The sequence below is a fragment of the Eufriesea mexicana genome, unplaced genomic scaffold (assembly GCF_001483705.2).
Source record: "Eufriesea mexicana isolate 0111107269 unplaced genomic scaffold, ASM148370v2 scaffold2665, whole genome shotgun sequence".
Lineage (NCBI taxonomy): Eukaryota > Metazoa > Arthropoda > Insecta > Hymenoptera > Apidae > Eufriesea > Eufriesea mexicana.
In genome coordinates, this window is record NW_016910743.1 from 607,186 (window position 1) to 634,648 (window position 27,463).

A 27,463-nucleotide genomic window follows, 5' to 3' on the forward strand; every position below is an offset into this window, starting at 1 on the left:
AGCGTCAATGGAAGATAGTAAACCGTGTTACTCACACCATCGCCACTTTCTCACGTTGGTGTTTTTAGTGGACGATGACAGGTTCTCTCGCGAATTAGCGGACGAAACTGTATTTATAATTCACCTACCCTCGTTACTGAAATGTTCCAGGTAACAAGTTTTATAGGATGAAAATACGCGTGGAAGGGGTAAAGTGCTTTCATAAAATGTACACGTGGCTATTAATCATCGGAATGATTGTTTCACTCCATCGGGATTCGTTAAATTATGCAGCTCCCCGAAGAAGGGTCGCGACAATAATTTCTGTCCTTTTAATTGTTTATTAGTGTGCAATTTTTTCTTCCTTTTTTACCAATTTTCGGTGTAATTTTAATATTTTTATGCTTTGGTTGATCAATAAATTATTTAATAGTTTTATCTGCGATTTGCTTCAGGATTGGGTAAAATAAAATTTTGATACTTTAGCTCATCTTTTAATAATTTAATACTTTAATTTTCAAATTGGGGCAAGTTTGGGTTAAATTTTTAAATTTTTATATTTTACCTCATTTAATAATTTGATATTTTAATTTTCAATTTGCGCCAAGATTGGGTTTTATAGTTTTTAGCTCATCATTTAATAATTTAATACTTTAATTTTCAAATTGGGTCAAATTTGGATAAAATTAAAAAATTTTATATTTTACCTCATCATTTGATAATTTAATACTTTAATTTTCAATTTGCACCAGGATCGGGATAATTTTTAAAAATTTTAGCTCGTCATTTAATATATTAATTCTTTAATTTTTAAATTGGGTCAATTTTGGGTAAAATTAAAAAATTTTTATATTTTAGCTCATTTAATAATTCAATAATTCAATTTTAATTTAACTCAATCCTGATACAAATTGAAAATTTAAAAATTATTGAATTATTGAATTATTAAATCAGCTAAAATACCCAAATTTTTTAATTTTACTCAAAATATATTTCGATATATTTGATATATTATTTTTGGGATTCCTTTATTTTTTATTTTTGTTTATTATTTGAATTCCTTATGAAGATATTAGCATTTCTTAATGGCTTTTCATAAAGGTATTTATTATAGGAATAATATCTGTGTAATTATCTTGGAAATAAGGTAATAGATAAAATTTACTAATCAAATAATTCTAATGCACGGTTGAAATGGATTAATGCTCGATGTAAGTAATTACTTTATATCCCAGGTATTTCTCACCTATCGGAACAAACTGATCATACTTTGATTAGCAATAAACTTAATTATCGATTAAATATACATTATTATTATTGCGGCTTCCCATTGCTTAATTCAAAACAAACTAAACACAATTATTCCATTAATATTAATAATTATATCAAATGAAAATATTCTGTTTCCGTAATTGAGTCGCAATGCGAGTATCTCTCGTGAAATTAAGTTAATTATATACATATATACGTTGTTATTTATATGAAAGGAAATAAATCGGCATAAGATTATCCCATGAAATATGTTGTAGAAATTTTTATTTTCACTTTCTACGGATTAATGCTGTATAAATACTGATTCTTAATTTACGTAAAATTTTCATTAAATGCCTATAATGCACGTGCACATATCGCATAAGCAGTATTAATACCAGGTTAATATAATTAAGTAAATAACAATATTAGCGTAATAGTGTTTAAGGATAATAATAAAAATACAGATTAAAACTGTTAATTGATTTAATGAAATTCGTGATATCGGTATATTATAATAAATTAAAAATCGCCTTATTTAAATATTTAATTCGACCAGTGCAACGTATGTGGGTAAACGGCAGTAACAGGTTGAAATTAAAATGATTAACACAATTTAAATTAAGATTATTTTTTGAAGTGCCAATCGAGATTAATATAAGTATTGACACGTAACACGAAATTATATTCACTGATTTGATGAAAGTCATGTAACTGCGTAATCGAGGTTGATGCTGGCATTAACAATTGAAATATTCTACTCGTATTCGTATTAATTTTCTGTATTTATCGTGATCAGTTAAATACATATTTTTGTTATTCCAGTTGTTGATGCAATTCCCTCGAAATTCGGAGCTTCAACGATTATTGTTGAATTTGGCTTAATAAATTTGAAATGGAGGTACTAATTATAACGAAACTTACAAATATTATTTTTGTCACGGATTTTTCTTTTTAATTTGAAATCAAGTTACTGATTAACATAACTTTTATTGATATACTTATTTTAGAAAAGTAATGTAATGGAGGTATTAATTATAACGAAATTTACAAATATTATTTTTGTCACGAATTTTTCTTTTTAATTTGAAATCAAGTTACTGATTAACATAACTTTGATCGATATACTTATTTTAGAAAAGTAATGTAATGGAGGTATTAATTATAACGAAATTTACAAATATTATTTTTGTCACGGATTTTTCTTTTTACTTTGAAATCAAGTTACTGATTAACATAACTTTGATTGATATACTTATTTTAGTAAAGTAATTTAATTTAATAATTTCTTCCTTATTTTCGTAATTAAAAAAGAAAATTCAGGAAATATATCAAAGTCCTATAACGAATTTTATACCGATTAATAAAAAGATGCTGAATAGAAAATTAATTTTTCAAATTCTTTTAAACATCGTAAAATTCATAATTATTTAGTTAGATACGATTAATTTTAATTTTTGTTTTCATTAAATTATTTTTCTTTTACTATTCCAATATTTATAAATGCAGTAAATAAAACAACTATATAATACTTCGTTTAATCTGTATTATTTTCTAAGGTAGCACACGTTGCATTATGTTTTTGATGAATATTTTAATGTATTCTCGATATTTATTGTACCAGAAATTATTCGCTTTTTCAAGAAAATTTCTCTGTTAATACACATATTTCGGAGAATATTATATTGAAGCCCAATAGCAGCATACACGTGGAGTCGCTGAGGTGTCTTTGTTGACTCTGCACATACTCAGAGGATTTTCAAACTCAATTTTCATGAAAAAGAAATCCGGTATGAACTCTCGAAGAGAGCTAAGCCTCTGCGGTTGTAACACAAATTACGTTGCGTCTTGCATAGAATGACGACGTAACTGTTTTACCTTGCAATTTCAATTCCACGTATTCCTCACTAAAAATTTCAGTGGATTTCACGTCGTATTTTACTTTACTATAAACGAAATATTTACAATAACGAAGTTAAGTTTAAATATTTAAGTTCAGATATTTAATGTACATTTTTTATTGTTGCAGTAAAATTTTATGGATTTTTCTGAATTTCTTTGTCGTAGTAACATTTGATGTACCTTTACAAATTTATTTTCTTTCTCTCTATTTAAAAATGAATTTTCTACCGTAATGCATGAAATTTCTCATATTTCGTTACAGCATTTAATACGTCTAAAGTTGGTTCAGATTTTACAAACTCCTTATTGGATTATTAGATCTGTGGAAAAGTTCTGATACTTTACCTGGGCTGATTCTAGATTTGAGTAATTAACTTAAGAAACGTCACAGTTGGTGGCAGGAGTTTTCTGCATTTATTATACCGTAAAGTTATAAATAATTAATGAATAAAGTGGTAGAACTCTGCCACAACTTTCCATATACAATGACGTTGCTAAAACTACTAACAATTGATGGTTAACTATATTTGTATTACATAATTCGTATGTTCCCGTAATAATTACAGTACACAGTGACTTTCTGTTTTTTGAAACCTTCGTTAGATATTATATCGTGTAATATAACGAATAAAAATTTGAAAAATATACAACCTCCTAATTTTGTAAGAAGAAACTGCCCATTTTAATCTCAAATAGTTCGAATTTTATTTATTCGCAAAAGTAAAGTACAATCGATTATAATTCTATAATATAAATATAAATAATAAGTGATAAATAAATTGTTTAATAAATGTTAAATAATAAGTAATAATAAATAATAGTAATAACAGGATTGAAGCACAGTAAATAATGATAAATAATACAATTTAATAATCGCAGATAATAAAAATATATAATTCAATTTAATAATAATGAATAATAATAACGAATAACTTATAAATAACATAAACACGAAATTATTACAATAAATAAAATAATATAAAATCGATTTCAATAGAATTTAAAAAATACAAACACGTGCATGTCAGTATTTATCATCGACACAATGGTATTTTAATGAGGTAAAATAAAACGATAACAAAGAGCTATAATCCAGTGACGTCCAAATCCTATGACGTTATAGATCATTATAACTACACCGAATTTAATCGAAAATTTTCAATAACTCAGGCCATCGAGCAAAATTTCCGGCATTTCGAAGCCGCGACAGTATGCTCGCCAGTGGATCGAAATCGCGGCAATTGTTACTAACCTTTTTAATACGTCACGTACATTACAAACGACCGTATTATCACGCGGAACGTGTTGGTAAATGTTCCAAAACGGCATTTCCATTTCTGTTTCAGCACACTCTAACGGGCCACTGCGGGAAGGTGATGGCGGCAAAGTTTCTTGGCGAGCCTTCAAAAGTAGTTACCGGCAGTCACGATCGTACCCTAAAAATTTGGGACCTGCGTAGCAAAGCGTGTAAGTAAGCAGTGCCAAACAAATAGGTGACGTTTAGCGTACACAGTCCAACGGCGTACGTTTATCCTTAACCGTAACCGGAACGTTGTTGCGCTATAGACGGAAAATAATGTACGGCATTACCGGTAATCACGCTCCTCATTATTCCCATTAGTCATGAATAATGCTAATACACTTACCGGCGACTCGGGACAATAAAAGGAACGCGTATCTGGTCGCTGCTCTGTGTACGCCGTAGGATCATAAGTTTAAGACCACCCTTAGTTGGATGATAGAAGAATTGGTTTATGGAAGTTTAGCAACTTATAGAGTTCATTACCGATTCTATTATCAATCAATATGTTCAATGTCTGCGTGGATACGTGGACGTGTGCGAGTATTTTTATAAACATCTCCAGTTCTTTATTTTAAATGACCATTTTCACTCATGCTGTCATGGTGATATCTTAGCAACTCAGTGAAATTCTTTTATTGAAAAAATAAATTATTATGTTATTCTATATTTGTTTCTAGGGAAAGTAGGTTTGTTTATATCAATTTTAATATACGTTATTGCAGATCATGAGATTCGGATCATCTTCTATTAGATGATCGAAAAATTGGTTTATGGTAATTTAATATAGGGTTCATTAATGATTCAATTATTAATTATTGTACGACTGTAAACGTGTGCAAGTATTTTTATAAATATCGTGACCTTTATTTTAAGTGACCATTTTCACTCTTTCAGTCATGGTAATATCTTAGTGACTCAGTCAAATTCTTTTATTGGAAAAATAAATTAATTTCTTATTCTAAATTTATTTCTACGTAAATTAAGTTTGTTTATATCAATTTGAATATACGAGATTGCAGATTACAAAATTTGGATCATCTTCAGTTAGATAATCAAAAAAGTGGTTTATGGAAATTTAGTATAGGGTTTATTAAAAATTCTATTATTAATTATTGTAGGATTGTGAACGTATGCAAGTATTTTTATAAATATCGTGACCTTTATTTTAAGTGACCATTTTCACTCTTTCAGTCATGGTAATATCTTAGTGACTCAGTCAAATTCTTTTATTGGAAAAATAAATTAATTTCTTATTCTAAATTTATTTCTACGTAAATTAAGTTTGTTTATATCAATTTGAATATATGAGATTGCAGATCACAAGATTCGGATCATCTTCAGTTAGATGATCGAAAAAGTAATTTATGGAAATTTAGTATAGGGTTCATTAACGATTCTATTATTAATTATTGTAGAACTGTAAATCTGTGTAAGTATTTTTCTAAAGTATTTTTATAAATATCGTGGGTTCTTTATTTGAAGTGACCATTTTCTTTTTTGCAATCATGGTGATAGTGGCTCAGTAAAATTCTTTTATTGGAAAAATAAATTAATATATTATTCCATATTTATAAATAAATAATTTTGTTAATTAATTCTGTTTATATCAATTTGAATATACATGATTGCAGATCTTGGGATTGAGATGATAAAAAAATTACTTTATAAATGTTTAGTATATAGTTCATTAACGATTTTATGATCAGTTATTATACAATAGAACCGTGAATATGTTCAATTATTTTTATAAATTTTTTAGTCATGGAGACCTTGAAGTCGTTATAATATCCTAATGAATGAGACAAATTTTCTTATTCAAGAAATGAATTAATGTTTCATGTCATCTTTGTTTTTATTAGGCTAATTGCTTTAGTTTATGCTAATTTGGATATATGTATTCAAGATTATTTAACAATCTGTCATCTAAAGTGATTTGAACGAGCATTCGTGCATGATTTTCAGGGTCGTGGTTGTATGAGTGAATTGGCCAATCTCTTTTATTTGATGACTAAAATACGATACTAATTTGGTCTAATTAGTTTGACTTGGCTAGACGATTGAATAATTGGTTTATGGAAGTTTAGCAACTTTTATTATAAAATTCATCAGTGGTCAATTTCTTTTATTTGATGGCTAAAATACGATACTAATTTGGACTAATTAATTAAAACTTATTTAGACGATTGAGAAATTGGTTTATGGGAGTTTAGCAATTTATATTATAAAATTCATAAATGTTTCTATTGTGAGTAAATGGATGAACTAATATGAAGATTTATTTAACACAACAACAGCACAAAATAAATTATAACTAAATCTTGTAAAATAAATTCGCTTCTAACTTTCATATAATCTCTCGAGGACTCTCACACACACAACGTCTATTTGTAATGACTGTCATTCACCTACTGATTGTTTTTTCACGACTCTCTGTCATACTCGTCACACACACATTCTTCCACACAAACATTCCTCACACTCATACCACACATTCTACGACAACCACTACCACATCTATTATTATGTATAAATTTTTTTAAACACTATAAGCATGGCATCTAAACAATCTTCATTTCTAGATAGTAGTATCTTAATTAACAAATTAATTATCTTTGTTGATAAAATAAAATACTATGACACTGTTTGGTTATCCCTAGATGAATTATTCTAGCTTAGCCCTAAATTTGCCTCTAATTATCAGAAAATAAAATAGCTCATGTGAATTCAGCACTTTATAAAATTTATCACTCGCTATATTATTAATCAAAATGACAATTCACTTAGAAACGTGAATAAATGAAATCACCTTTAAACGTACTATGATTTATGTATCTCAAATGAACTGCTACATCTTTGAAATTACTATAGTATCCTAGTCAATGATTATAATTATTTTTGTTGAACAAATGAAACGCAGTGCTATTACTCCGCTATCCATTGGCGAATTACTTTAGATTATACCAATTTGAATATACGTATATTGAAAATTACGACTCCCAGACCATCTCTAGTTAGCAGATACAGGTGATCTATGAAAGCTTCGGAACTTACAAGGATCGTTAATGAGTCCATTAATGTATTATCGGCTAACATGTTGAAAGTTTACGTAGAAGCACAAATGTGTATAATTATCTTTGCAGATACCGTGACTGTTGTATCTTGAACGAGCATCTGCATTCTTGAGTCACAGTGCTATCTTGATGAACGATCTCGTTTATTCTTAGACTCGAGATAGTATCTTAATGAACGAGCCAATCCTTTTTGTTCCATAAATGAAATACCGTGTTGTTTCTTCATTGTCCGTAGACGAATTGCATTTAAATATTTCGCAGGTCATAAGTTTGCTGCCACCCCTGGCTAGCAGATCGGCGAATCGATTTACATGAGAGCTTTAACAACCTGCAGAGTTCGTTAATGATAGTATTATCAGTCAACGCGTTGAAAGTTCACGTAGAAATACGAGTGTCTGTAATTAGCTCTTCAAACATTGGTTAACTCTCGCATAAGAACAATTACCTATGATCTTGGGGTCATAATAGTGTCTTAATCGCTCAGCCAATCTTCTCTCCCTCCCTCTTTTCTTTTTAGGGAAGAAAATGATGAGCTATTGTTTCGTTGTCCAGGAATAAATTACTTTAGTTTGCCATAATCTGGCAGTTAATGCGTACCGGTATCAGCCAACTGATCTCATTAAACGTTGCAGAGGTATCTGTACAGTCAACAGACTCACGGGATACTTTGTTTGCAGTGCTAAACCTAGGCTGTAAGCAACCTTGTAGTTATAGTAATATCTTTGTCGATGTATCAATTTTTCTCCCTCTCTTTTTCAGACAAACAAAATACCGCCCAAGAAATAACATTTCATTGTCCATAAGTCAATTAGCTCAGCTTACGATGACCCGAGCATTCGTGTTTTCGTTTAGTGGGTATAATAAACATAGCTCTTAGCTTACAAATGAAATTGGATATTAAATAGAATCGTAGTATAAAAATATAACACGGTTACGAAGTTTATTATTGACATTAAAGTCAATCATAAGTCTGCAGGTTTATGTAAACACCTACGTTCGTGTAATTAGTTTTGTAAATACCGACTCTTGTGCGCTGAACAACCGCGTTCATTCTCGGAATCACGATTAACCTGCTTTAATTTGAAATCTCGAAATTAATAATAGGTACAAGCGAGGGGACAAAATTATAATTATTGTAATTAAGAATTTTCTACTGTAATTTCAAATCTAGGGATCATCGTTATAAGGGGATGAAATTGCAATTGGTTATTAACGAATTTAAAGAATTAAATTAAAATAGAAAATATATATTTAATTAAATTCTATAAGTTATAAATTATAAATAAATTTAATTAAATTCTGATAAATTATAATTTTAGAATTATAGTTTATAATAATTATATTTATTATTATAAATGGATACCTTTTATTTTAATTTAATTCTTTAAATTCTGGAATAACTAATAAATACTGAAATAAGTAATAGTTCAATGCCAAAGCAATGGAGTAATATTTAAAAATAATATAAATAAAGGTAGACGACTTCGAACGCGAGGAAATAATAAATGAATATAAATGAAAGAGGGTCAAAATTTTTATTCCTCGTGCAGGGTTTATTGTTGGTCTCTTTTCTTAGATAAATTGGTTATTATCTTTCTCTTCTTTTTAGACGATTAAAAACCTTGTACTATTTCTTCGTCGTGTAATACGTAGATGATTTCTTTGGTTTGCAGTGAAATAAAAATAGGATATGGAGAGTAGAATGATTGAAGGAATTCAACATCATACGTACGTTCTTCAATCGTTAAAGCGTGAAATTAGTGCGTGCGAATGTATAACTTAGTAAGTCTAGACGTTTCCATTTTAAATTCTTCTACGGTCTAATATTCTAATTATACGCGTTTTAAAGTGTTTCCGAGATAACTATTTTTATTAGTCGCTATAAAATTTCACGTTTACTTTAAAATTTACGATTTTTGGGGTTTCTCTTATTACTTTAGATATCAAGTGGTTCGTAAACTTTAAATAGTAAATTCTCTCGTATGGAAAGGAAATGTTACTGCCAGCGAATTATTTGCTGTTCTTAAGGTAAGGTGGGTATTAAGCAACTTTTATCTAACAGTTTAATAGTATTTGCTGAGAATGAAAACCTTTAAACAGGCGTAAGTCCATAACAGATTTTATTATTCCCCGTTCCCATTTCTTTGCTTTATTACTTATCCAATATAAGAGACGGCGGTAATGCGGCGATGAAATGGCTTATAAAGCATAATTTTGCATTATAGTTGCTCTTTGTCTACTCGATTGAAAGAGATAACAATGAAAGTGAAGATCTCAAGTGCGGTTTTTCTGATTAATGCTGTTCCGTGATAACGTAATAACCGATAATAACATATAACAAAGGCTGTCCTAATTGTGCACAAATATGTAATTGTTCAAGAAAAAATAAAAATTCAAGAAATAATATTTTCTATGAAATATCTGCCATTTTAAATTCATTAGATACGTAAATTCGTTTAATTATTTTAGAAGGTTTTTAATAGCCAATAACATGTAACAACAGGTGCCCTAAAATTGTGTGTAAATATTTAATTATTCAGGAGAAAATAAAAATTCAAGAAATAATATATTCTAAAAAATGTGTGTCACTTTAAACTCATTAGATACATAAATTTGTTTAATTACTTTTATAGTTTTTAATAACCAATAATAACACATAACAAAAGCTGCCCTAAAATTTTGTACGAATATTTAATTATTCATAAGAAGATAAAAATTCAAGAAATAATAATTAATAATAATTCATTTAATTACTTTAGAAGGTTTTTAACATGTAAATTATTGCGCTTGCAGCATGATATTATTTAAATCTTATTTATCAATAAAAATGGTTGTATTTGTTAAATATTATAGGTTAATTATTAATTAATTGAATATGTACAGATAGGTACAGTGTCTTTAATATTGTCACTTGAAAAGTCGTATCTAATATTCAAATTGCACATTCACCTTCTCATATCTAATTTTTAATACAAGTATGAATAGATATGCAATACTTCTGTGTTATTACCTAAAACGAAATTTCCAATTTAACATTAAAATTTTTTTTCATTTACAACTTTTCATATATCATTTAGCATTGGATAAAATATTTAAAATTATAGTTATGGTGACATCTATCTTTGTAATAAAACTTCTTAATATCATTTTACTTTTTCAATAATGAAAAATCCTCTATTACTTCTTTGTAATTACAACTTTTAGAATATTAAAATATCTATAAAAGATATTATAATTTATTTACCATATTAGGAATATTAACAAAAGTCATTTATTAAAATTATTTGTTATTCGCATACATTTAATTATAATTCCATTTTAGTTACTAAAATTTTCGAGTTCGTACACATACAATCCCTCAATAAAAGTGTACACGATATTTATGGATATCGCCATTATGTGTCGTCGTTAGCCTCTTAAACATCTGCTCGTTATATTTATGGTTTGAGACACTTCGCTTGTAATTTATTATTCGTTCTTCCTTTTATTCGTCACGTATGTGAATCACATAATTACGTAGATCTTTTTTGCCCATTTTCATATACTTTATGCGCACCATAATTCAGTAATCACTGGCACTGAAATATTACAAAAAGGGCATGAAAGTGCAAAAAATCTTTTAGTAAAATTGCACTGGTTGAACATAATTATCGTTTAGTAACGAGGTTGTATTTTAAATTTGCGTACTTCGATTTCTTCTTGTTTCCATATCGCAGGTTACAAAGCACCCCGATGTTGATATTATAGGCTATTAATATAAACAATTTCTTGCAACCAGATAGTTCAATTTCTTCGCACCTTTATACTCGATTCTCAGCATCGTCTCGTTCCTTTCCTTTATTTACGAGCGCTCGTAAAACCATTACACGCCTAATTCGAGTCATCAGGAGGTATAACGTTGCCGTAACGGAAGAATCTAAAATGGCGTCGACCAAGTTGTACAGTAACTTTGCCAAATATGGTATATATTAAGGTGGTGTCTACGAAATGTCGTTTTTACAGCAGAAAATAATTTCCGCATATTTTTATCCACTTCTTCGAATGACGAATTGACTTTATTATTTATGCAAAATTATTGCTTACCATATTCACGATATAATTATTTAAAAGAAATTTGCGTTTAGAAAGATTAGAAAAGATTTAAAAAATATTACTATTTAGAAAGATTAGAAAAGATTTAGAAAATATTACTATTTAGAAAGATTGGAAAAATTTAGAAAATATTACTGTTTAGAAAAAAATATTCTCTACACAATTTTTTTAAATATAAATATTTAAAGTATTATTTTGAAAATACAGTTACTTAAGAAATGAAATAAAATAATGTTATTTAAATAAATTCTGTAAAATAGAAAATTTTGTGACAATTGTTATTTATATATCAATTATAAAATTCAAAAGATTTTCAAATATTACAATCTGCAGTTTTTTCGTTATATGAGAAATAATATTCTTGGAAAAATTGGCTTTGGTTGAAAATGAAAAATCATTGTTTGGGAAAAATGATAATCCGTAATAAGTGTAAGATCAAGGAATGGGAAGGATGTGACAAAATTTCGTATTCTATTCCACACTTATTTCTTTAAAATAACGAAGTGGATATTTGCATTCAGCTTGGCCTCTACTCCATTTTCTTTGCTCTTCGTATTCATTTCTAGCGATGAATAATAGTAGAATAATTTAACTTCGTTTGAGATATCTCCTCTATCCCTTTGCGTGAATTATTTTCAACAATATGTGTTAAAATATCGTCGTCGATCATATTTTTCTATCTTTTCCATTCATTCTCCAGTGAATTCTATGATTAGCCTTCATTCCGATGAATCGATGGTACGAAATTGCAATATCGATTAAATTTCGAAATTTGACGGTGTAACAATTTCATATATATTATGCAAATTTCATTCTATTTTAATCACGAGCTTTCAGGAATTGAATATGGTATCCAATCTGTATTTGAAACTTCCTATTTAGATAATTATCCTTAAAATATATCGTAATGTATCATATTTCACAAGGGAATTAGTATTAGGGGATTAGTATTCTTTAATATTCTTTAATTTTTTCGAAAGAACATAATTCAATTTGAAAAACATATATCGAAAAAAGAAAAATGAAAAAAGAAAGCTACTTCAAAAAATTGAATATAAAATTTATTTTTCTTGAATTTATCGGTTTAGATTTATAATCCCATTTTTTGACAAATTTTACTTTCAATTTTCTCTTTTACGATTATGACAACAAATAGGTATAATTTTATTTTAAACTATAATAGTATAAACTAATACGAGTAGGTGGTCTATAGTTAACGAATTAGAATAAAATTCTTCATTCTAATTAACTAACTAAATAAATAAAAATAATATCATAAATACGATAATAATGCTAGTGGCTTTTGGTGTATCGATAGGAATTTTCTCAATTAAGCTTCTCTTTATACGAATTTGATGGAGAGGCATGTTTTCCTGTAGTTCTACAATTCGTTAATTGCTTTATGGAGATTGAACTATTGGTGGACCGGAAATTTGCATCGGAAAGAGAACGGGAGTATAAGTGGCTAGGCACGAGAAGACTGAAGTAGAGAAGGTCTAGGGTGTCTGTGTAATACTTTGAGTAGACCCACGAATAATAAAGCCATAAAGCCTGTAGATCTGTCGGCCATGTTTCCCCAAAGAGGATTAAGATAATTTAGACACCGTTTTAAAGTTAATTGCAAATTTCATTGCTACATCTGTTGGCTCTATGGGTTCATTGTCACCACTTGTCCTCATAAGATCCCTGCAAATTTCTGACATAACCAACCGGACAAATCCTGTTTAAAAATATTTTCTATCTCTCTTAACCTCTCACAACCTCTACAATTCTTACAAACGAGTGATTAATTAATTAATTCAGCCATATTGTTGAACTGTTTGCATTGTTTCTTTGTGTACACTAGACAGGTTTCAAGATGGACTGAGTCCATGATGTCCATTTAGACAAATTTGGTTCAAACATATTCTTTATCTCTCATAATTTCTCACAGCCTCTACAATTCTTAAAAAAGAGTAATTAGTTAATTAATTCAGCCATATTGTTAAACTGTTTGCATTTTCTCTTTGTATACACTAGACAGGCTTTAAAGCAGTCTGAGTCTATGGTGACCATTTGGACAAATTTGATTTAAATATATTCTTTATGTGTCATAATTTCTTACAACCTTTACATTTCTTAAAAAAGAGTAATTAATTAATTAGTTCAGCCATATTGTTGAATTGTGTGCATTGTTGCCTAGTCTAGACTAGACAGGTTTTAAGGTAGTCTGAGTCTATGGTGGACATTTGGACAAATTTTATTTAAATATATTCTTTATGTGTCATAATTTCTTACAACCTCTACAATTCTTAAAAAAGAGTAATTAGTTAATTAATTCAGCCATATTGTTATGCCTAGTCTAGACTAGACAGGTTTTAAGGTAGTCTGAGTCTATGGTGGACATTTGGACAAATTTTATTTAAATATATTCTTTATGTGTCATAATTTCTTACAACCTCTACAATTCTTAAAAAAGAGTAATTAGTTAATTAATTCAGCCATATTGTTAAACTGTTTGCATTTTCTCTTTGTGTACACTAGACAGGCTTTAAAGCAGTCTGAGTCTATGGTGACCATTTGGACAAATTTGATTTAAATATATTCTTTATGTGTCATAATTTCTTACAACCTTTACAATTCTTAAAAAAGAGTAGTTAATTAATTAACTCAGCAATATTATTGAATTGTGTGCATTGTTTCCTAGTCTAGACTAGACAGGTTTTAAGGTAGTCTGAGTCTATGGTGGCCATTTAGACAAATTTGGTTCAAACATATTCTTTATTTGTCATAACCTCTCACAACCTTAACAATTCTTAAAAAGGAGTAATTAATTAATTAATTCAGCCATATTGTTGAACTGTTTGCATTGTTTCTTTGTGTATATTAGACAGATTTCAAGATGGACTGAGTCTATGATGGCCATTTGGACAAGTTTGATTTATATATATAATTTATATCTGGCATAACCTCTCACAATCTCTACAATTTTTAAAAAAGAGTAATCAGTTAATTAAATCAACAATATTGTTAAACTCTGTGCATTGTTTCGTAGTCTAGACTAGACAGGTTTTAAGGTGGTCTCAGTCCATGGTGGCCATTTGAATAAATCCCAACCGAAAATATTTCCTATATTTCAGAATCACTATAATTCTTTAAAAAAAGTAATTAATTAATTCATTCGATCATTGAATTATTTGTATAGATTCTTAGTCTAAACTAGGCAAATCTCAAGTTGTTCTATCATAAGTTCATGGTGGTCATTTGACACGGAACCTACCACAGTCTGAAGATCCTTTTTCATATTTTTAATTAAATATTCTACATTCGGTGTTACCTCCGTGGTCATTCGGCTTTATGACTTTTCTTGCAATATGCATACATATAATCAATTTTTCAATATATCTTCTTATCCCGCTTCTTCTGACATTCTTCATCTTCCGTTTCTTCGTTAATTACGACCGGCCATTTGGCTGGCTGTGGTAGGTTCACTGTTAACGGTGAAAGCTTGGGAAAGTCTCGGATATATTCCGCAGATGTGTCGACCTCCCAGGCAACCGTTAAGAGCGAGGTCACCATCAACCTAGGCTTGTCCCCTCGATGTCTGGCAGGCGTGATATCAATGGGCTATAGCGACGAGACCCGTGACGCGAGGGTAGCCACCTTAACCACGAAAAAGAGCAAACAATATAAAAGGTTCGTGCAAGAATGCAGTCGAGGATTTCATAGATTGGAAAAGTGGATTTTCGTAATTATAGATCGTCTATCCCAAAAATGACGATCAGGTTTTTTAACTCGGGATGAAGGCAAAAATTGATGAAATAATGACGTGAAAATCAGAAAATTAGAATTTGGAATTTGTGTTTTAAGCTCTTTGCTTTCATATATTTGGTGTTGAACATTGGCATAGTAAGCAGAAACTTAGGCATAGATCAAAATTTGGCAAAGCATTATAAAAATTTATTTAAAAGACTAGATCAAAGATATAAGAATAATCATTCTTGTTAATGGTCGATGAAATTTAATAACAATAAGAATAATTATTTATTTAATTACAACGATTATCAAACACAAATATTGGGTTGAAATATAATTATTTTATCACTATCACATGCTCACGCGTCTTCTCTCTATTAATACTCAATTGCAACTAACATATGTTAAATCACTGTCTTTTTTTTCTTTATAATAATAATAATAATATAATAACCTGAATTCATTAGATATTTCCATCCCATGTATACTTGTTACACTTATTCCAATACATATATATTTAAAAATCTGTGTAACCATTACCACAACTCTGACCAAAGAGGAAAGCAGAAGATGTAAAAGAATAGTGCAAGATTTCAGTCAAGGATTTTAGGAAATTTTTGAAAGAATTTAGAGAACTGAGAGGTATCAATTAGGATTTTTAAGCAAGAGACAGAGATTAACGTGTTGGATGATCATCCCTGATGAGACAGTGTTATCCTGTTTTATATCTTGCTTATTTTATATTTCACATTGAACTACACAGCTGTCAGCATTCAAACTGGTACAAAGGTATAGTGGGTACTCTAATGAGTACTTTCAGGCTCTCATTGGCATATTCTAACACAGCAGTAGGATAACTTCTGTATTTATGTTTCAACTTTTCCATCTTTCGTTAAATAGTTAACACTGATTTGAACTAATATTTCTCAGTACTGTACCGAGCTCAGGAGTTTGCACTGGACGGCACAGAGGCATGATGGGTACTCTGGTGATAAACTTCGTCTGCTTCCATCTCTGATGCTCTTGTAATTTATAAGATAATTACATATCTCCAAGATAATTATATTAGCACTCTTTTTATTTTATATCGAATAGTCAGCATTGGTTCTATCATATTTTATGTCCTCTTCACTCTTCTCTTTGTCACACCATGCAATATGGTGTTCAATTTTGCTCGCAGACTAGACACTTTCAGCCAATAACAAAAATTCCTGTATCCTGTCTCTGCAACTTTGTTAACCCTTTGCACTCGTCGATTCTTTGGTTACAGAAAAATAGTGATTCGAAGACTTTCTGCCATAAAGTCGTGGGTACTTTTAAAACGGTAAATAAGAAATCGTATGCAAATTAAGACGTGGAATTATTTTACCTCGACATCCCAAGAATTATTTTACCTTGGAATTATTTTATCGATTTGATATATTAATTAACATCGATGTTTAGAATGTGATTAAATGGCTACTGAGAGGCGCCTCTCGAGTGCAAAGGGTTAATTCAGGACTATTTCACAGTGACTAAACAGTACAGAGTAAGACGTATTATAAAATTTAATTCTACCACACAATTAATGTTTTAAACAGTTTCGAAGAGCCAATGTGGACAAGACAATTAACTCTCTTCGATATCTGTCAGTAGCAACCATAATCAACTCGCACAGTGGGAGTTTCGCGGGGTTGTAAGGCCCGTTTATGCTGGGATACGGCCTACTCTAAATTAATAGAGCTAGACTTGGTTAGAGTTGAACTACAGAGTTCTCATGTGTTACTGTCTCTCGCGCTGAGTAGATCGTGACTTGGCTCCCTTTGCCGTTAGAATTTTCGAAGAGCACGTTGTATACTTGTTTTTTCAACTTAACACTTAGCAGACCGATCGTGGAGATCTCCCTATTTTAAAGTAAGTCGGTGCCCCACCGATCGGGGAGATCTCCCCATTTTAAAGTAAGTCGGTGCCCGACCGATCGGGGAGATCTCCCATTTTGACCTTAGCAACGCGTTTCTCGTTTTCGGTTATTACTTACACTACCTCCATTTCGAGTTGCTCGCAATTACTGACGAACTGCTTCTATAAAGCACAACGTATAATAAAATTTACCAATTTTTAATGTCCCTTATTCGGTATTTCCGAAAAATGCCCGGTGGACAGCGCAGTTTGCGTTCCCCGAGCGCCACTGAAACCGTATAGCTCTCTCTGGGGTGTGCGGTCGGTTAAGTGTTAATATTCGAGGGTTGACGTCGCGAAGGGATAGAATGAAAGTGATTTTTCGTCGCGTCGTCAGCTCGCGAGATTAATTAACACGATAAAGTTCTTATCGGCAGTTAGCGAAATCTTTCCCAACTTGCTTCAACCTGCAGTTTTCTTGTCGTCGGATAGCAGCTTTTGTTCCTGATCGCTGGCCACCTCTAACGGATGATGTCCTTGGGATGAAAAAAGGCTGGGATAAGAAATTGGTAAATTCATGCGGCATGAATGCGGCCATTTTGAGGCTAGATGGGACGAACGATTAAACGGAAGTTGGTGGAAGAAGAAAATTTAATTTAGATCGGCTTGTAAACGGGATGAGCCTTAATTCTGTGTTCGCCGTTTTTTAATATAAAAGTTCACCGAGTTTTTCCGTGAATATATTATTTAGCGAATCACCCGGCGTCTTCAGCGGAATATTTTAGCGCGAAAATTTTAATGAAATGCAAATTGCTTGTACACAGACCGTTAACGAAGATGTATAATGCGTGTCGTTGTTGACGAGGAAATTTGATTTCCTTTTTCGCGCCCTTTCTCTCTTTCATCCACTTCGAACCTTCAGGTTTATAAAGAAGCTCGGGGTGATATTTTTAATATTCATGTTTTGCCTCGAGCCACAAGGAGCTCCTGGAGTTCTCGGGATATCTTGTTTTAGGGAACAGAAGAGCCATAATCGCGGGCAAAGTCTTCGCGACAATTCGACCAACCGAATTGTTCATGAGCCTTTTTATGGAGTTGAGGTATTATAACTTCGTTGTATTATACATGGTGGACCACCTAACATGATCATTTTTATTATTGTAAAATAATTTTTAAACAATTGAAATAAAATTTCATTGAGTATTAAAATGATTCCAAAATAATACAAAAAAAATATTCATAGAATTAATATAATTAATTATATGTAGTACTAATAATATTTCAGTATTTTTATAATACTCGTAAATCAAAGTCTAATATTTAATACCCTGATAGAGAGTAATTGTAATAATCATATAAAAAGGAGAATTAATAATTTTAGAAATAATACCGAATAATTGTAATAGTAAAAATGACTGTAATAATAATTTTGGTTTACATTAATTCCTATTTTCATATTCCTCACAAGTATATTTCCTATTTCTAAATTCCACTATTTGCAAATTTCGTGCAAATAAATCTTATTGTTAGTTAATAACAAATTAACGTATTCGCATATTTTTATAGAGTATTTAAAATGACATTTATCTCTGTAATTTGTATTGTATTATTTAATAACTCGATAATTGGAAATAATTGAAATGATCGCGTAAAATGGTCCACCCTGTATTTTAAGTTTAGAAATATAAGTTTAGAAAAGAAATAGCTTTTGTGATATTCCATGTTTATATTTTTATGGATACTGCAGTGTTATAATTATTTCAGAGATAAATGTAATTTTAAATACTATATAAAAATATGCGAATACGTTAATTTGATATTAACTAAGCTTTATTTGCACGAAATTTGCAAATAGTTAGAAATAGTAAATATACTTGTGAGGAATATAAAAATGGGAATTAATGCGAACCACAATTATTATTACAGTCATTTTTACTATTATAATTATTAGGTATTGTTTCTAAAAGTATTAATTCTCCTTTTTATATAATTATTACAATTACTCTCTATCAGGGTATTAAATATTAGACCTTAATTTACAAGTTCTATAAAAATACTGAAATATTATTAATACTACATATAATTAATTATATTAATTCTATTAATATCTTTTTGTATTATTTTAGAATCATTTTAATACTCATTGAAATTTTATTTCAATTGTTTAACAGTTATTTTACAATAATAATATTATTACTATATCATTCATACTATACTTAATTATTTTAGAATTGACTGAATATATAGGGTATTCCATTTTACTGTAAACAATGAAATATGTCCGAAATGATTAAAATTATTTAAAAAATTCTCGTAGGTATGTTATTTGGTGTAGAAGAAGGCATTACGCGATACACATAGATTACTTTTATATAAATGTAGTGGGAGTATAGTGATGGGACATATATTATAGTCAGCTGGACTTTGTATTTATTTATGCATAATGTAGTAGCATTTGTTGAAACGAATACAATGATCTTCGGCTTGATATCATCCGATACAGTAGAATGGCAAAATAAAATAAATTAGATCCATATGTCAGAACCTAATTGACGTCATTCTATACGACTAGCTGATACGTGTAGTGATCGGCTAGCAATTCGCATTGATCTGACGCCTGTGGATTTAATTTGTGTCATTCTACTGCAATGAATGATATATGAGGTAGGTCATTGTACTCGTCTCAACAAATGCTACTATATTACGAATGAGTAAATACAGGGACCTATTTAATTAACTCGACTTGGTATTTATCTCACCGATACATTTACAAAAAGATTATTTAGTTCATCTGATGTCTTTCACTATAAGAAATAACTTTGATAAAAACATATTTTTGCTATTTCTAATCCTTCATAAAATACTACTCTATATCTGGCTAAATGGGACACCCTGTAGAAACATTCTTAGATTATATACACCTTATTACAATTATTCCATTTAAATGATTTTAAAATCATGAAAGATTGAGTATGTTCCTGTCAAATTGATAGTCAACTTTTGCATTTAATTAAAATTATAGTAGGATAATAATATGCATTTTTATGCAAAATATGTATATTTATTATAACATATTATTATGATATTACTATATATAAGTCTTCTTAAATGATTTTAAAGTTATATATAAACAAAGTTTTATATAAATAATTCCTACTAAATCCATCAGAGATTACGATTGCAATAGTTAATTTATAATTTAAGCAACATTATAGTAATATTATTAATATTGTCATTATATTATTCTATTGTAACATATTACTATGATATTACAATATATGTCTTTTTAAATGATTTTAAAGTTATATAAACAAAGTTGTATATAAACAATTCCTACTAAATTCGTCAGAGATTACGATTGCAATAATTAATTTATAATTTAAGCAGCATTATAGTAATATTATTAATATTTTCATTATATTATTCTATTAAAATTCTATTATACAAATTCCACTGAAATTATTTTAAAATTACACAAGACAAATTTTATTCCCATCAGAAACATTAAAAATCATAATTCTAATCCCCTAATTTTAATTTAAATAAAACTATTACTTAAAATCATAATACAATAACAATACAAATACCTATAAGAGTAAGAATAATTTGACAAAAATATATAATACAATCAAACGCGAAATGAAAATTCGAAAATGATATATTCTAATGAATAATTCTAATCGTGAAGCAATACGATAAATGTTACATCGAGTTCCACAAGGTAAACAATTTTGGTTCGTACGAATTTCTGTTAAACCAATATTTACAGTGCTAACAAAGCAAGGCCAGTTGCGTGGATTTCCTCGAATAATTCGTTCGAGGAAGCAAAGAGTTACGAGCTTTAGCCCATTGTGATGGAGCCCGGTGTTTCTTCTTCCTCCTTTTACCTTTTTACCATTTCGTGAAAGTCCGTAGGAAAAATAATAATCCGATTTGATAGTGTGGAAAGGGATCGAGGGGATAGCGGAAAGCTATCTATGATCCTGTCGCGTCCATTGAGGATTCATCGATAAGATATATAGTCGGGCCGGGGACGAAAATAATTCAACGTGGTATATTTACTATTCAAATATTTACCTGGACTGGTCAACAAATATCGCAGTTATTTCGAAAACGGACACCGCGTAGAAATAAAACCGTCGGTAGCCATGTGCAATATCAATTTGCGCGCACGCGGAAATTGTCAGCCGTTTACGTGAGAAATATTCAGCCCGATAATGCTTTCAATACGCGATTCCTTTTATTAGATGTCACCCCTTATCTTCCCATTTGATATATACCCCATTGTGGAGTTCGAGGAGATTGCGTGCTCCTCTGTATTTTTACTGTGGAAAGCAGGGATCGGGTCACTTGTCAATTTTTTGTTTCAATACGATTTACAGGAAATTATAATTTTTAATTTAATAATTCCTTTAATTTTTACTCTGGAGAACAGAGATTGTCAGAGTTTGTCAATTTTTCGTTTTAATACGATTTACAGGAAATTATCATTTTTAATTTCATAATTCCCATATATTTTTACTCTGGAGAGTAAGGATCGTCAGGATTCGTCAATTTTTCGTTTTAATACAATCTATAGGAAATTATAATTTTTAATTTGATAATTCCTATATATTTTTACTTTGGAGAGCAGAGATTGTCAAAGTATGTCAATTTTTTGTTTTAATACGATTTACAGGAAATTATAATGTTTAATTTAATAATTCCTATATATTTTTACTCTGGAGAGCAGAGATTGTTAGTTTATCAATTTTTCGTTTTAATACGATTTACAGGAAATTATAATGTTTAATTTAATAATTCCTATATATTTTTACTCTGGAGAGCAGAGATTGTTAGTTTATCAATTTTTCGTTTTAATACGATTTACAGGAAATTATAATTTTTAATTTAATAATTCCTAAATATTTTCAGTCTGAAGTACAGAGATTGTCAAAGTTTGTCAATTTTTCGTTTTAATACGATTTACAGAAAATTATAATTTTTAATTTGATAATTCTTATATATTTTTACTGCAGAGTACTGGGATCCTCGAAATTTGTCAGTTTTATATTTTAATACAATTTACAGAAAATTAGAATTTTTAATTTGATAATTCAGAAGTTACCTTGAAGTGGGACACGTTTCTTTATCATTCTTCGTTTTGGTTTATTCTCGCGAGCAGTAGTTTATTTGCTTTTGTGAAATTGGAAAAGTTAGGGTTCTTTTTAAGAATTACGTGAAAGTTAAATTTATATATGCATGTCGAACAACTTTGTTATTAAAATGAGAGGAAAAGTTAGAAACCTTTTTTCCAAATATTACATTTGTATCTACTTTATATTGCACGAAAATTTACATTGCAGATTTTAATGGAGGTAATTTCGGTTTCTTTATGTAAATAGAAAGTTTTCGAGATTGTAGGAAGATTGAAGGAGCATTGAATCTTACATTTCTGTGTATTTGATCAATTTTGGTAAATTTATATCACAAATTTTGAGAGGATTTTAATTTTAACAATCCCTATTTGTATTATCTAACATTGTCTCTATTTAGATATTTCAATAAATAAATTTCTTAATTTTTTAAAATTTCTCTAGGCAAATTTTCTCCCATTATAAATTTCAAAAGTATATTAATTTTTATATTATCTATTACATTCACATTTACTTTATAAATTTAATAAAATTATCTATATTTGTATATATTGTTAGGAATAACTGTAAATTATATAGATGTACAATATGTATATATTATGTATAGTGTTGATGAGGTACGCATGTAAATGAACGCGTTACATTCAACAATTTATTACATAAATATAAACATAAATATAAATATAAATAAACTATATCACGAAGAGATTATTTAGTTCAATAACAATCACAGTAATGTTTAGATTTCAAACCTAAAATATTATAATTCTATTATTATTTCTATTATTCTATTATTATTTCCTCGAAATAAAAATTAAAACGTATAGAAAAATTTAATATTTTATTCTCTTTCTTCATTCTCATAATTAATTTTTTCTCATGTATGAAATATGCAGTTGAATGAACTCTTCAAAAGTCAACTTTTATAATTCAATATTATTCCTATTTGAACAGGTATGAGTATAATTCTTCTTCTCGTAACTTTTCTTTAAAATTTTTTTAATTTCCCTTTCCTCGTATCTACAATGAATCCTGAAATCATCAACACAGACTGAAACCGTATTATTAATTAAAACACCTTAACAGTTCTCCAAAATGTCTCTCCACTCAACACACAACACTTTTAAAACACAAACCTGTCAAGTACATAAAATCACGTCAGAAATGACAGTGAGATAATAAATTACATCCGGCAACTCGCCACCTATAATCGTAAAAGTATAAAAATCAATATTTGTTAAATCGGATTCCAAATCGAATTTCGACCTTTGAAATTGATGTTCCACTGAGCCACTCGCTCTCTCTCTCCCTTTCTCTCTCTCTCTGCCAATTTTATCACCCTATCCCCGATTTACCTTCATCGTAAAAAATTATTCCACCCGGCGTTATGCAATCCCTTCCGGAACACCTTATATCTCTGAGAAAATTATGTGGAATGGGATTTTTATTGCCGGATTGACGATTTAAAGCGTGGATAAGCCGATTATTTGCAACCGGTCCGAACGGTCATACCCCTGTAAAATGAAATACAGATCATTGGCCGCTGAGGATCCAGCTTCTCTTCTGGTGATAGACCAGACCCTAGCCAGCTCAGAGACCGCGATCTCACGCGATAAGCGGCGCTTTAAAGAAAGGACCAAAGTGATAATTTACTGGCTGCCGAAAGTGGCTGTTCCCTGTGGCGAAGAGTACAGCGAGCGCGGGGCTCTTTCGGCAAATAGGGGTAGCTTTAAGGGGCAAGAAAGGTAAATTGAACGAGCGGAGACGTGACCAGCTGATATGAAGGCTGGCCAATGAAAGGTAACGGACAGTTTGCAAATGTATGCGGGATTTACATTCGATCCCTATGGACGGCTGACTAATCTCGTGAAACCATATCATTCGAAGAACCGTTCGAGATATCGATTTACACTCTGGTCAACATTGCTGCAGAGTACCGAAGTTGTGTAACGTCCCATTCTGGCTGGAGTTCTATTGACAAAGGATACACGACGTGGCCTGCCGTGGATGATAGCGGCCTGGTCGTATTAATTTCCAAGATTCGACCAGAGGATCATTGTGAAATTCGGGACTGTTGCCACATTTTCGACTAGCGGAACGACTTCTGGGTAAATGGCCGAGTGATAAGGGCAGTTGACGATAGTTTGACCATTCGTGACTGCGATGTTAATCTTGCATCAGAGAATTGGATTGTCGGGATGGATATTTTTAACCCTTTGCACTCGAGAGGTGACTCTCAGTCATAATTTAATAAAGATCTATACAGTTTTTCCACTGTTTCCACTGACTACTATTTCTTTGAGTTATAACCCTTTAACAAGTTTCTTTTATAATTGGAGTAGCACACGATTGTTAATTCTTAAAATATCGACGGTATTATTACTCTCATTAGGAAATATATTGTCGACCCTGTACCTCAGGTAATACATGAAGACACATTGACACTTGGCCATGATATACGTCAAGTACCTGGTGTAATTTTTAGCCTAAGTTATAATATTGTTTAATGAATATATAATGTTTTTCATTTAAATATAATATCTGTTAAGCCTTGTAATGTCGTGCCGGTATTTCGTTCGGCCCTTTGTTTAGAATAGACCCAGAAGACCGTTAGGGTCTTCTGGCAGCCAGATTCCAATTGCTGTTTTAGTTCAAGTTCCGTGTCCTTTCTATCTTCATTTTCAATGCATTTTCAAACAATTCTTTATTTCCCTCGTGTCACCGGACACGAGGCTTTCTTTAGCCATTAATGTTAGAAAGTAGGCAACAGCACTTAGGATTTGGCTGACAATAGGCCTGCAAAGAAAGGGACCAAGCCATGTGCGATGTCGCGACTTTCGGAGCCATAAAGTAACGGGTCCTTCAGGAAGGATCACGAATGCGCGGGTGGCCCACCAGCAACCCCCTTTGAGGGAGAGGCTTCCTCCACCGGCAGACCTGGTCGCGGAAGACGGTCCTCCCTTCTTTGGGGGCATCTGATTCGCGGACCGAGGGCCCACCCTCGGTCCTGTCAACCACCAATGGGAAAACCGATTTCCCTTTGGAAACCATGGGCTCCGAAAGATCGTGCATCGCACAAGTTAGTTAGGTCAGTACCAGTCAGTCAGCCAATAACATTCGAAGAGTTCAGAAGAGTTATCCGAAACAACTATATAAAATACAGTCCACTATAAACACAACGTTTCTCAAGAAATTTGGTTCGTCATTAACCGTCGAGGATGTTGACAGTTGAGGATGACCTATTGACGATATACAATATCCACGACTAACGTTACCAAGGGTCTTTATAAATAGTAGACATGGTAGCTCACAATATATAAAAATATACAGTTTAATTACTATTTAAAGCTATACACAATTTCCTCAAAGAGCCGTCTGTCATTGATCATCATTGATTAAGAACGATCCAGTGACGATATACAACGATGTTTTTGATTTGAATGTGGTAGATACTCGTTGAGTGATATATTGAAAATTGTTTATTTGATTTTCCAATTGTTACTTAATATTACAATTTAATTTGAGAGTCTGCTGTAGATGATAGAACTATATTTATTTGAACCTGCTAGGAGACCTGTTAGGATTGATACAGGAAGAAATAGGAAAGAATTGGCCTAATGTACTTCTCTTCGTAGCGAAAAATTTAACGATGGAACTTATTTCAAGTGATTATCTTCACTTATCATAGTGAAGATAAATAAATAAATAAATAAGGACAATATTCTGATACAGAAATTATATAGTTCAGAGGGAAATACTGCATATTGCAATTCCTGTGAAAGAAAAATAATAATATTTAGTTATACTCTACCCTATCTTATTTGCTGCTCTTTAATTAATTAGGTGGTTAATTAGTCATCAATTTAATTTAATTTCCAAATGTTCGAATTTTAATTAGAATTTCGTTTAAATTATTCTAATCTCGTGTTGTACGTTGAAAAGTGGTAAGTACTATGATTTTCATTGCGAAAACGGGGAGTCTTCAACAGAATTGCAGATATTTGTATAAACAGAAAGAAGTAATCGAGCATTTTTAATTTTAATTCCCAAATTTAATTTCAAAATTTTTATATTTTAACTAACATTTTTCCAGATAAATAAATTATTCTAATCTCGAGTACCCTGTGACCAACTATTTAACGTGCAATATTAAAGATATTAATAAAAATTATAAAATTCTTGTAAACACGAGGATTTTTAACGTAAAACACGCACATAGAAAATAATGTAAACACTATTTGATCAAACATGACGTTCCAGTGATTAAATAAAACAGTATCAAAATTTTGTTGGCTCATCAACAATTTCTTATAAGTATTCAAAATTTTCAGCGTAAATGATGCGAAGTAAATATTGTACATAGGTTCAATTTTCACGTGCATGCTTACAAGACACGTTATGAAATTGAATTTTCGGTATGGGGATGTTCAAGGTAATGAATAGTGGAATATTTTCTACAGAATTTCATGAATAACTAACATTCACGCTAGTCAGTGCTCATTTACAGCGTGAACAATATGCATACCATCATACAATTTTGATATAGTGTCTTTGTTTATATATCCTCTGATAAATTTTAATTTACAAATTATTTTTCATTCCAAATATCTTTTAGTTTGAGGCTTAAATACAGGTTGTTACAAGGAAATACGTAAATTTTTGTAAACTTATGTTAACACTTTGTTGACTGACAATTGTACACATAAACTGTCATGTCACCGGCTATTATTTTGTAATCCAATTTTCAAACTCACTTTTACACGCAATATTCTATATTGCCAAGGGTTTCATAAATTAAAATAAATAATGCAAGTGCAGTGACGAGTTAACTCGTCACCGGTCAACAATGTGTCAAATTATTGAATAAGAAATTTGCAATTTAAATCTAAATTTGCAACTTGGAATCATTTTCTAAAGATTTTTCTTCGACAAGTATTGGTACTTGACCAAATACCAGGTCTCATCATGTGGAGGTGGACGTGCATCTAGACCCAGGCATTGCGTCCTAATGACGAAATCCTACTAACACTATCTGTTCTCATCAAAGATACCCTAATCTAACTTGGAGTAAAGGAAATTAACGTGAATCTACTGGTACTTTATTAAATATCGTGTCT

General features: G+C 30.4%; 1 protein-coding gene across 1 annotated transcript in view; it reads left to right on the plus strand.

The window, feature by feature from the left end:
- Positions 1–4,481: 4,481 nt before the first annotated feature.
- Atg16 (Autophagy-related 16) overlaps positions 4,482–27,463 on the plus strand; it is a 101,796-nt gene continuing 78,814 nt past the window's right edge. The window contains exon 1 of the mRNA XM_017904118.1: positions 4,482–4,599. Coding sequence (XP_017759607.1) covers positions 4,509–4,599 — 91 coding nt within the window. The 5' untranslated portion in view covers positions 4,482–4,508. The remainder of the gene's footprint in view (positions 4,600–27,463) is intronic.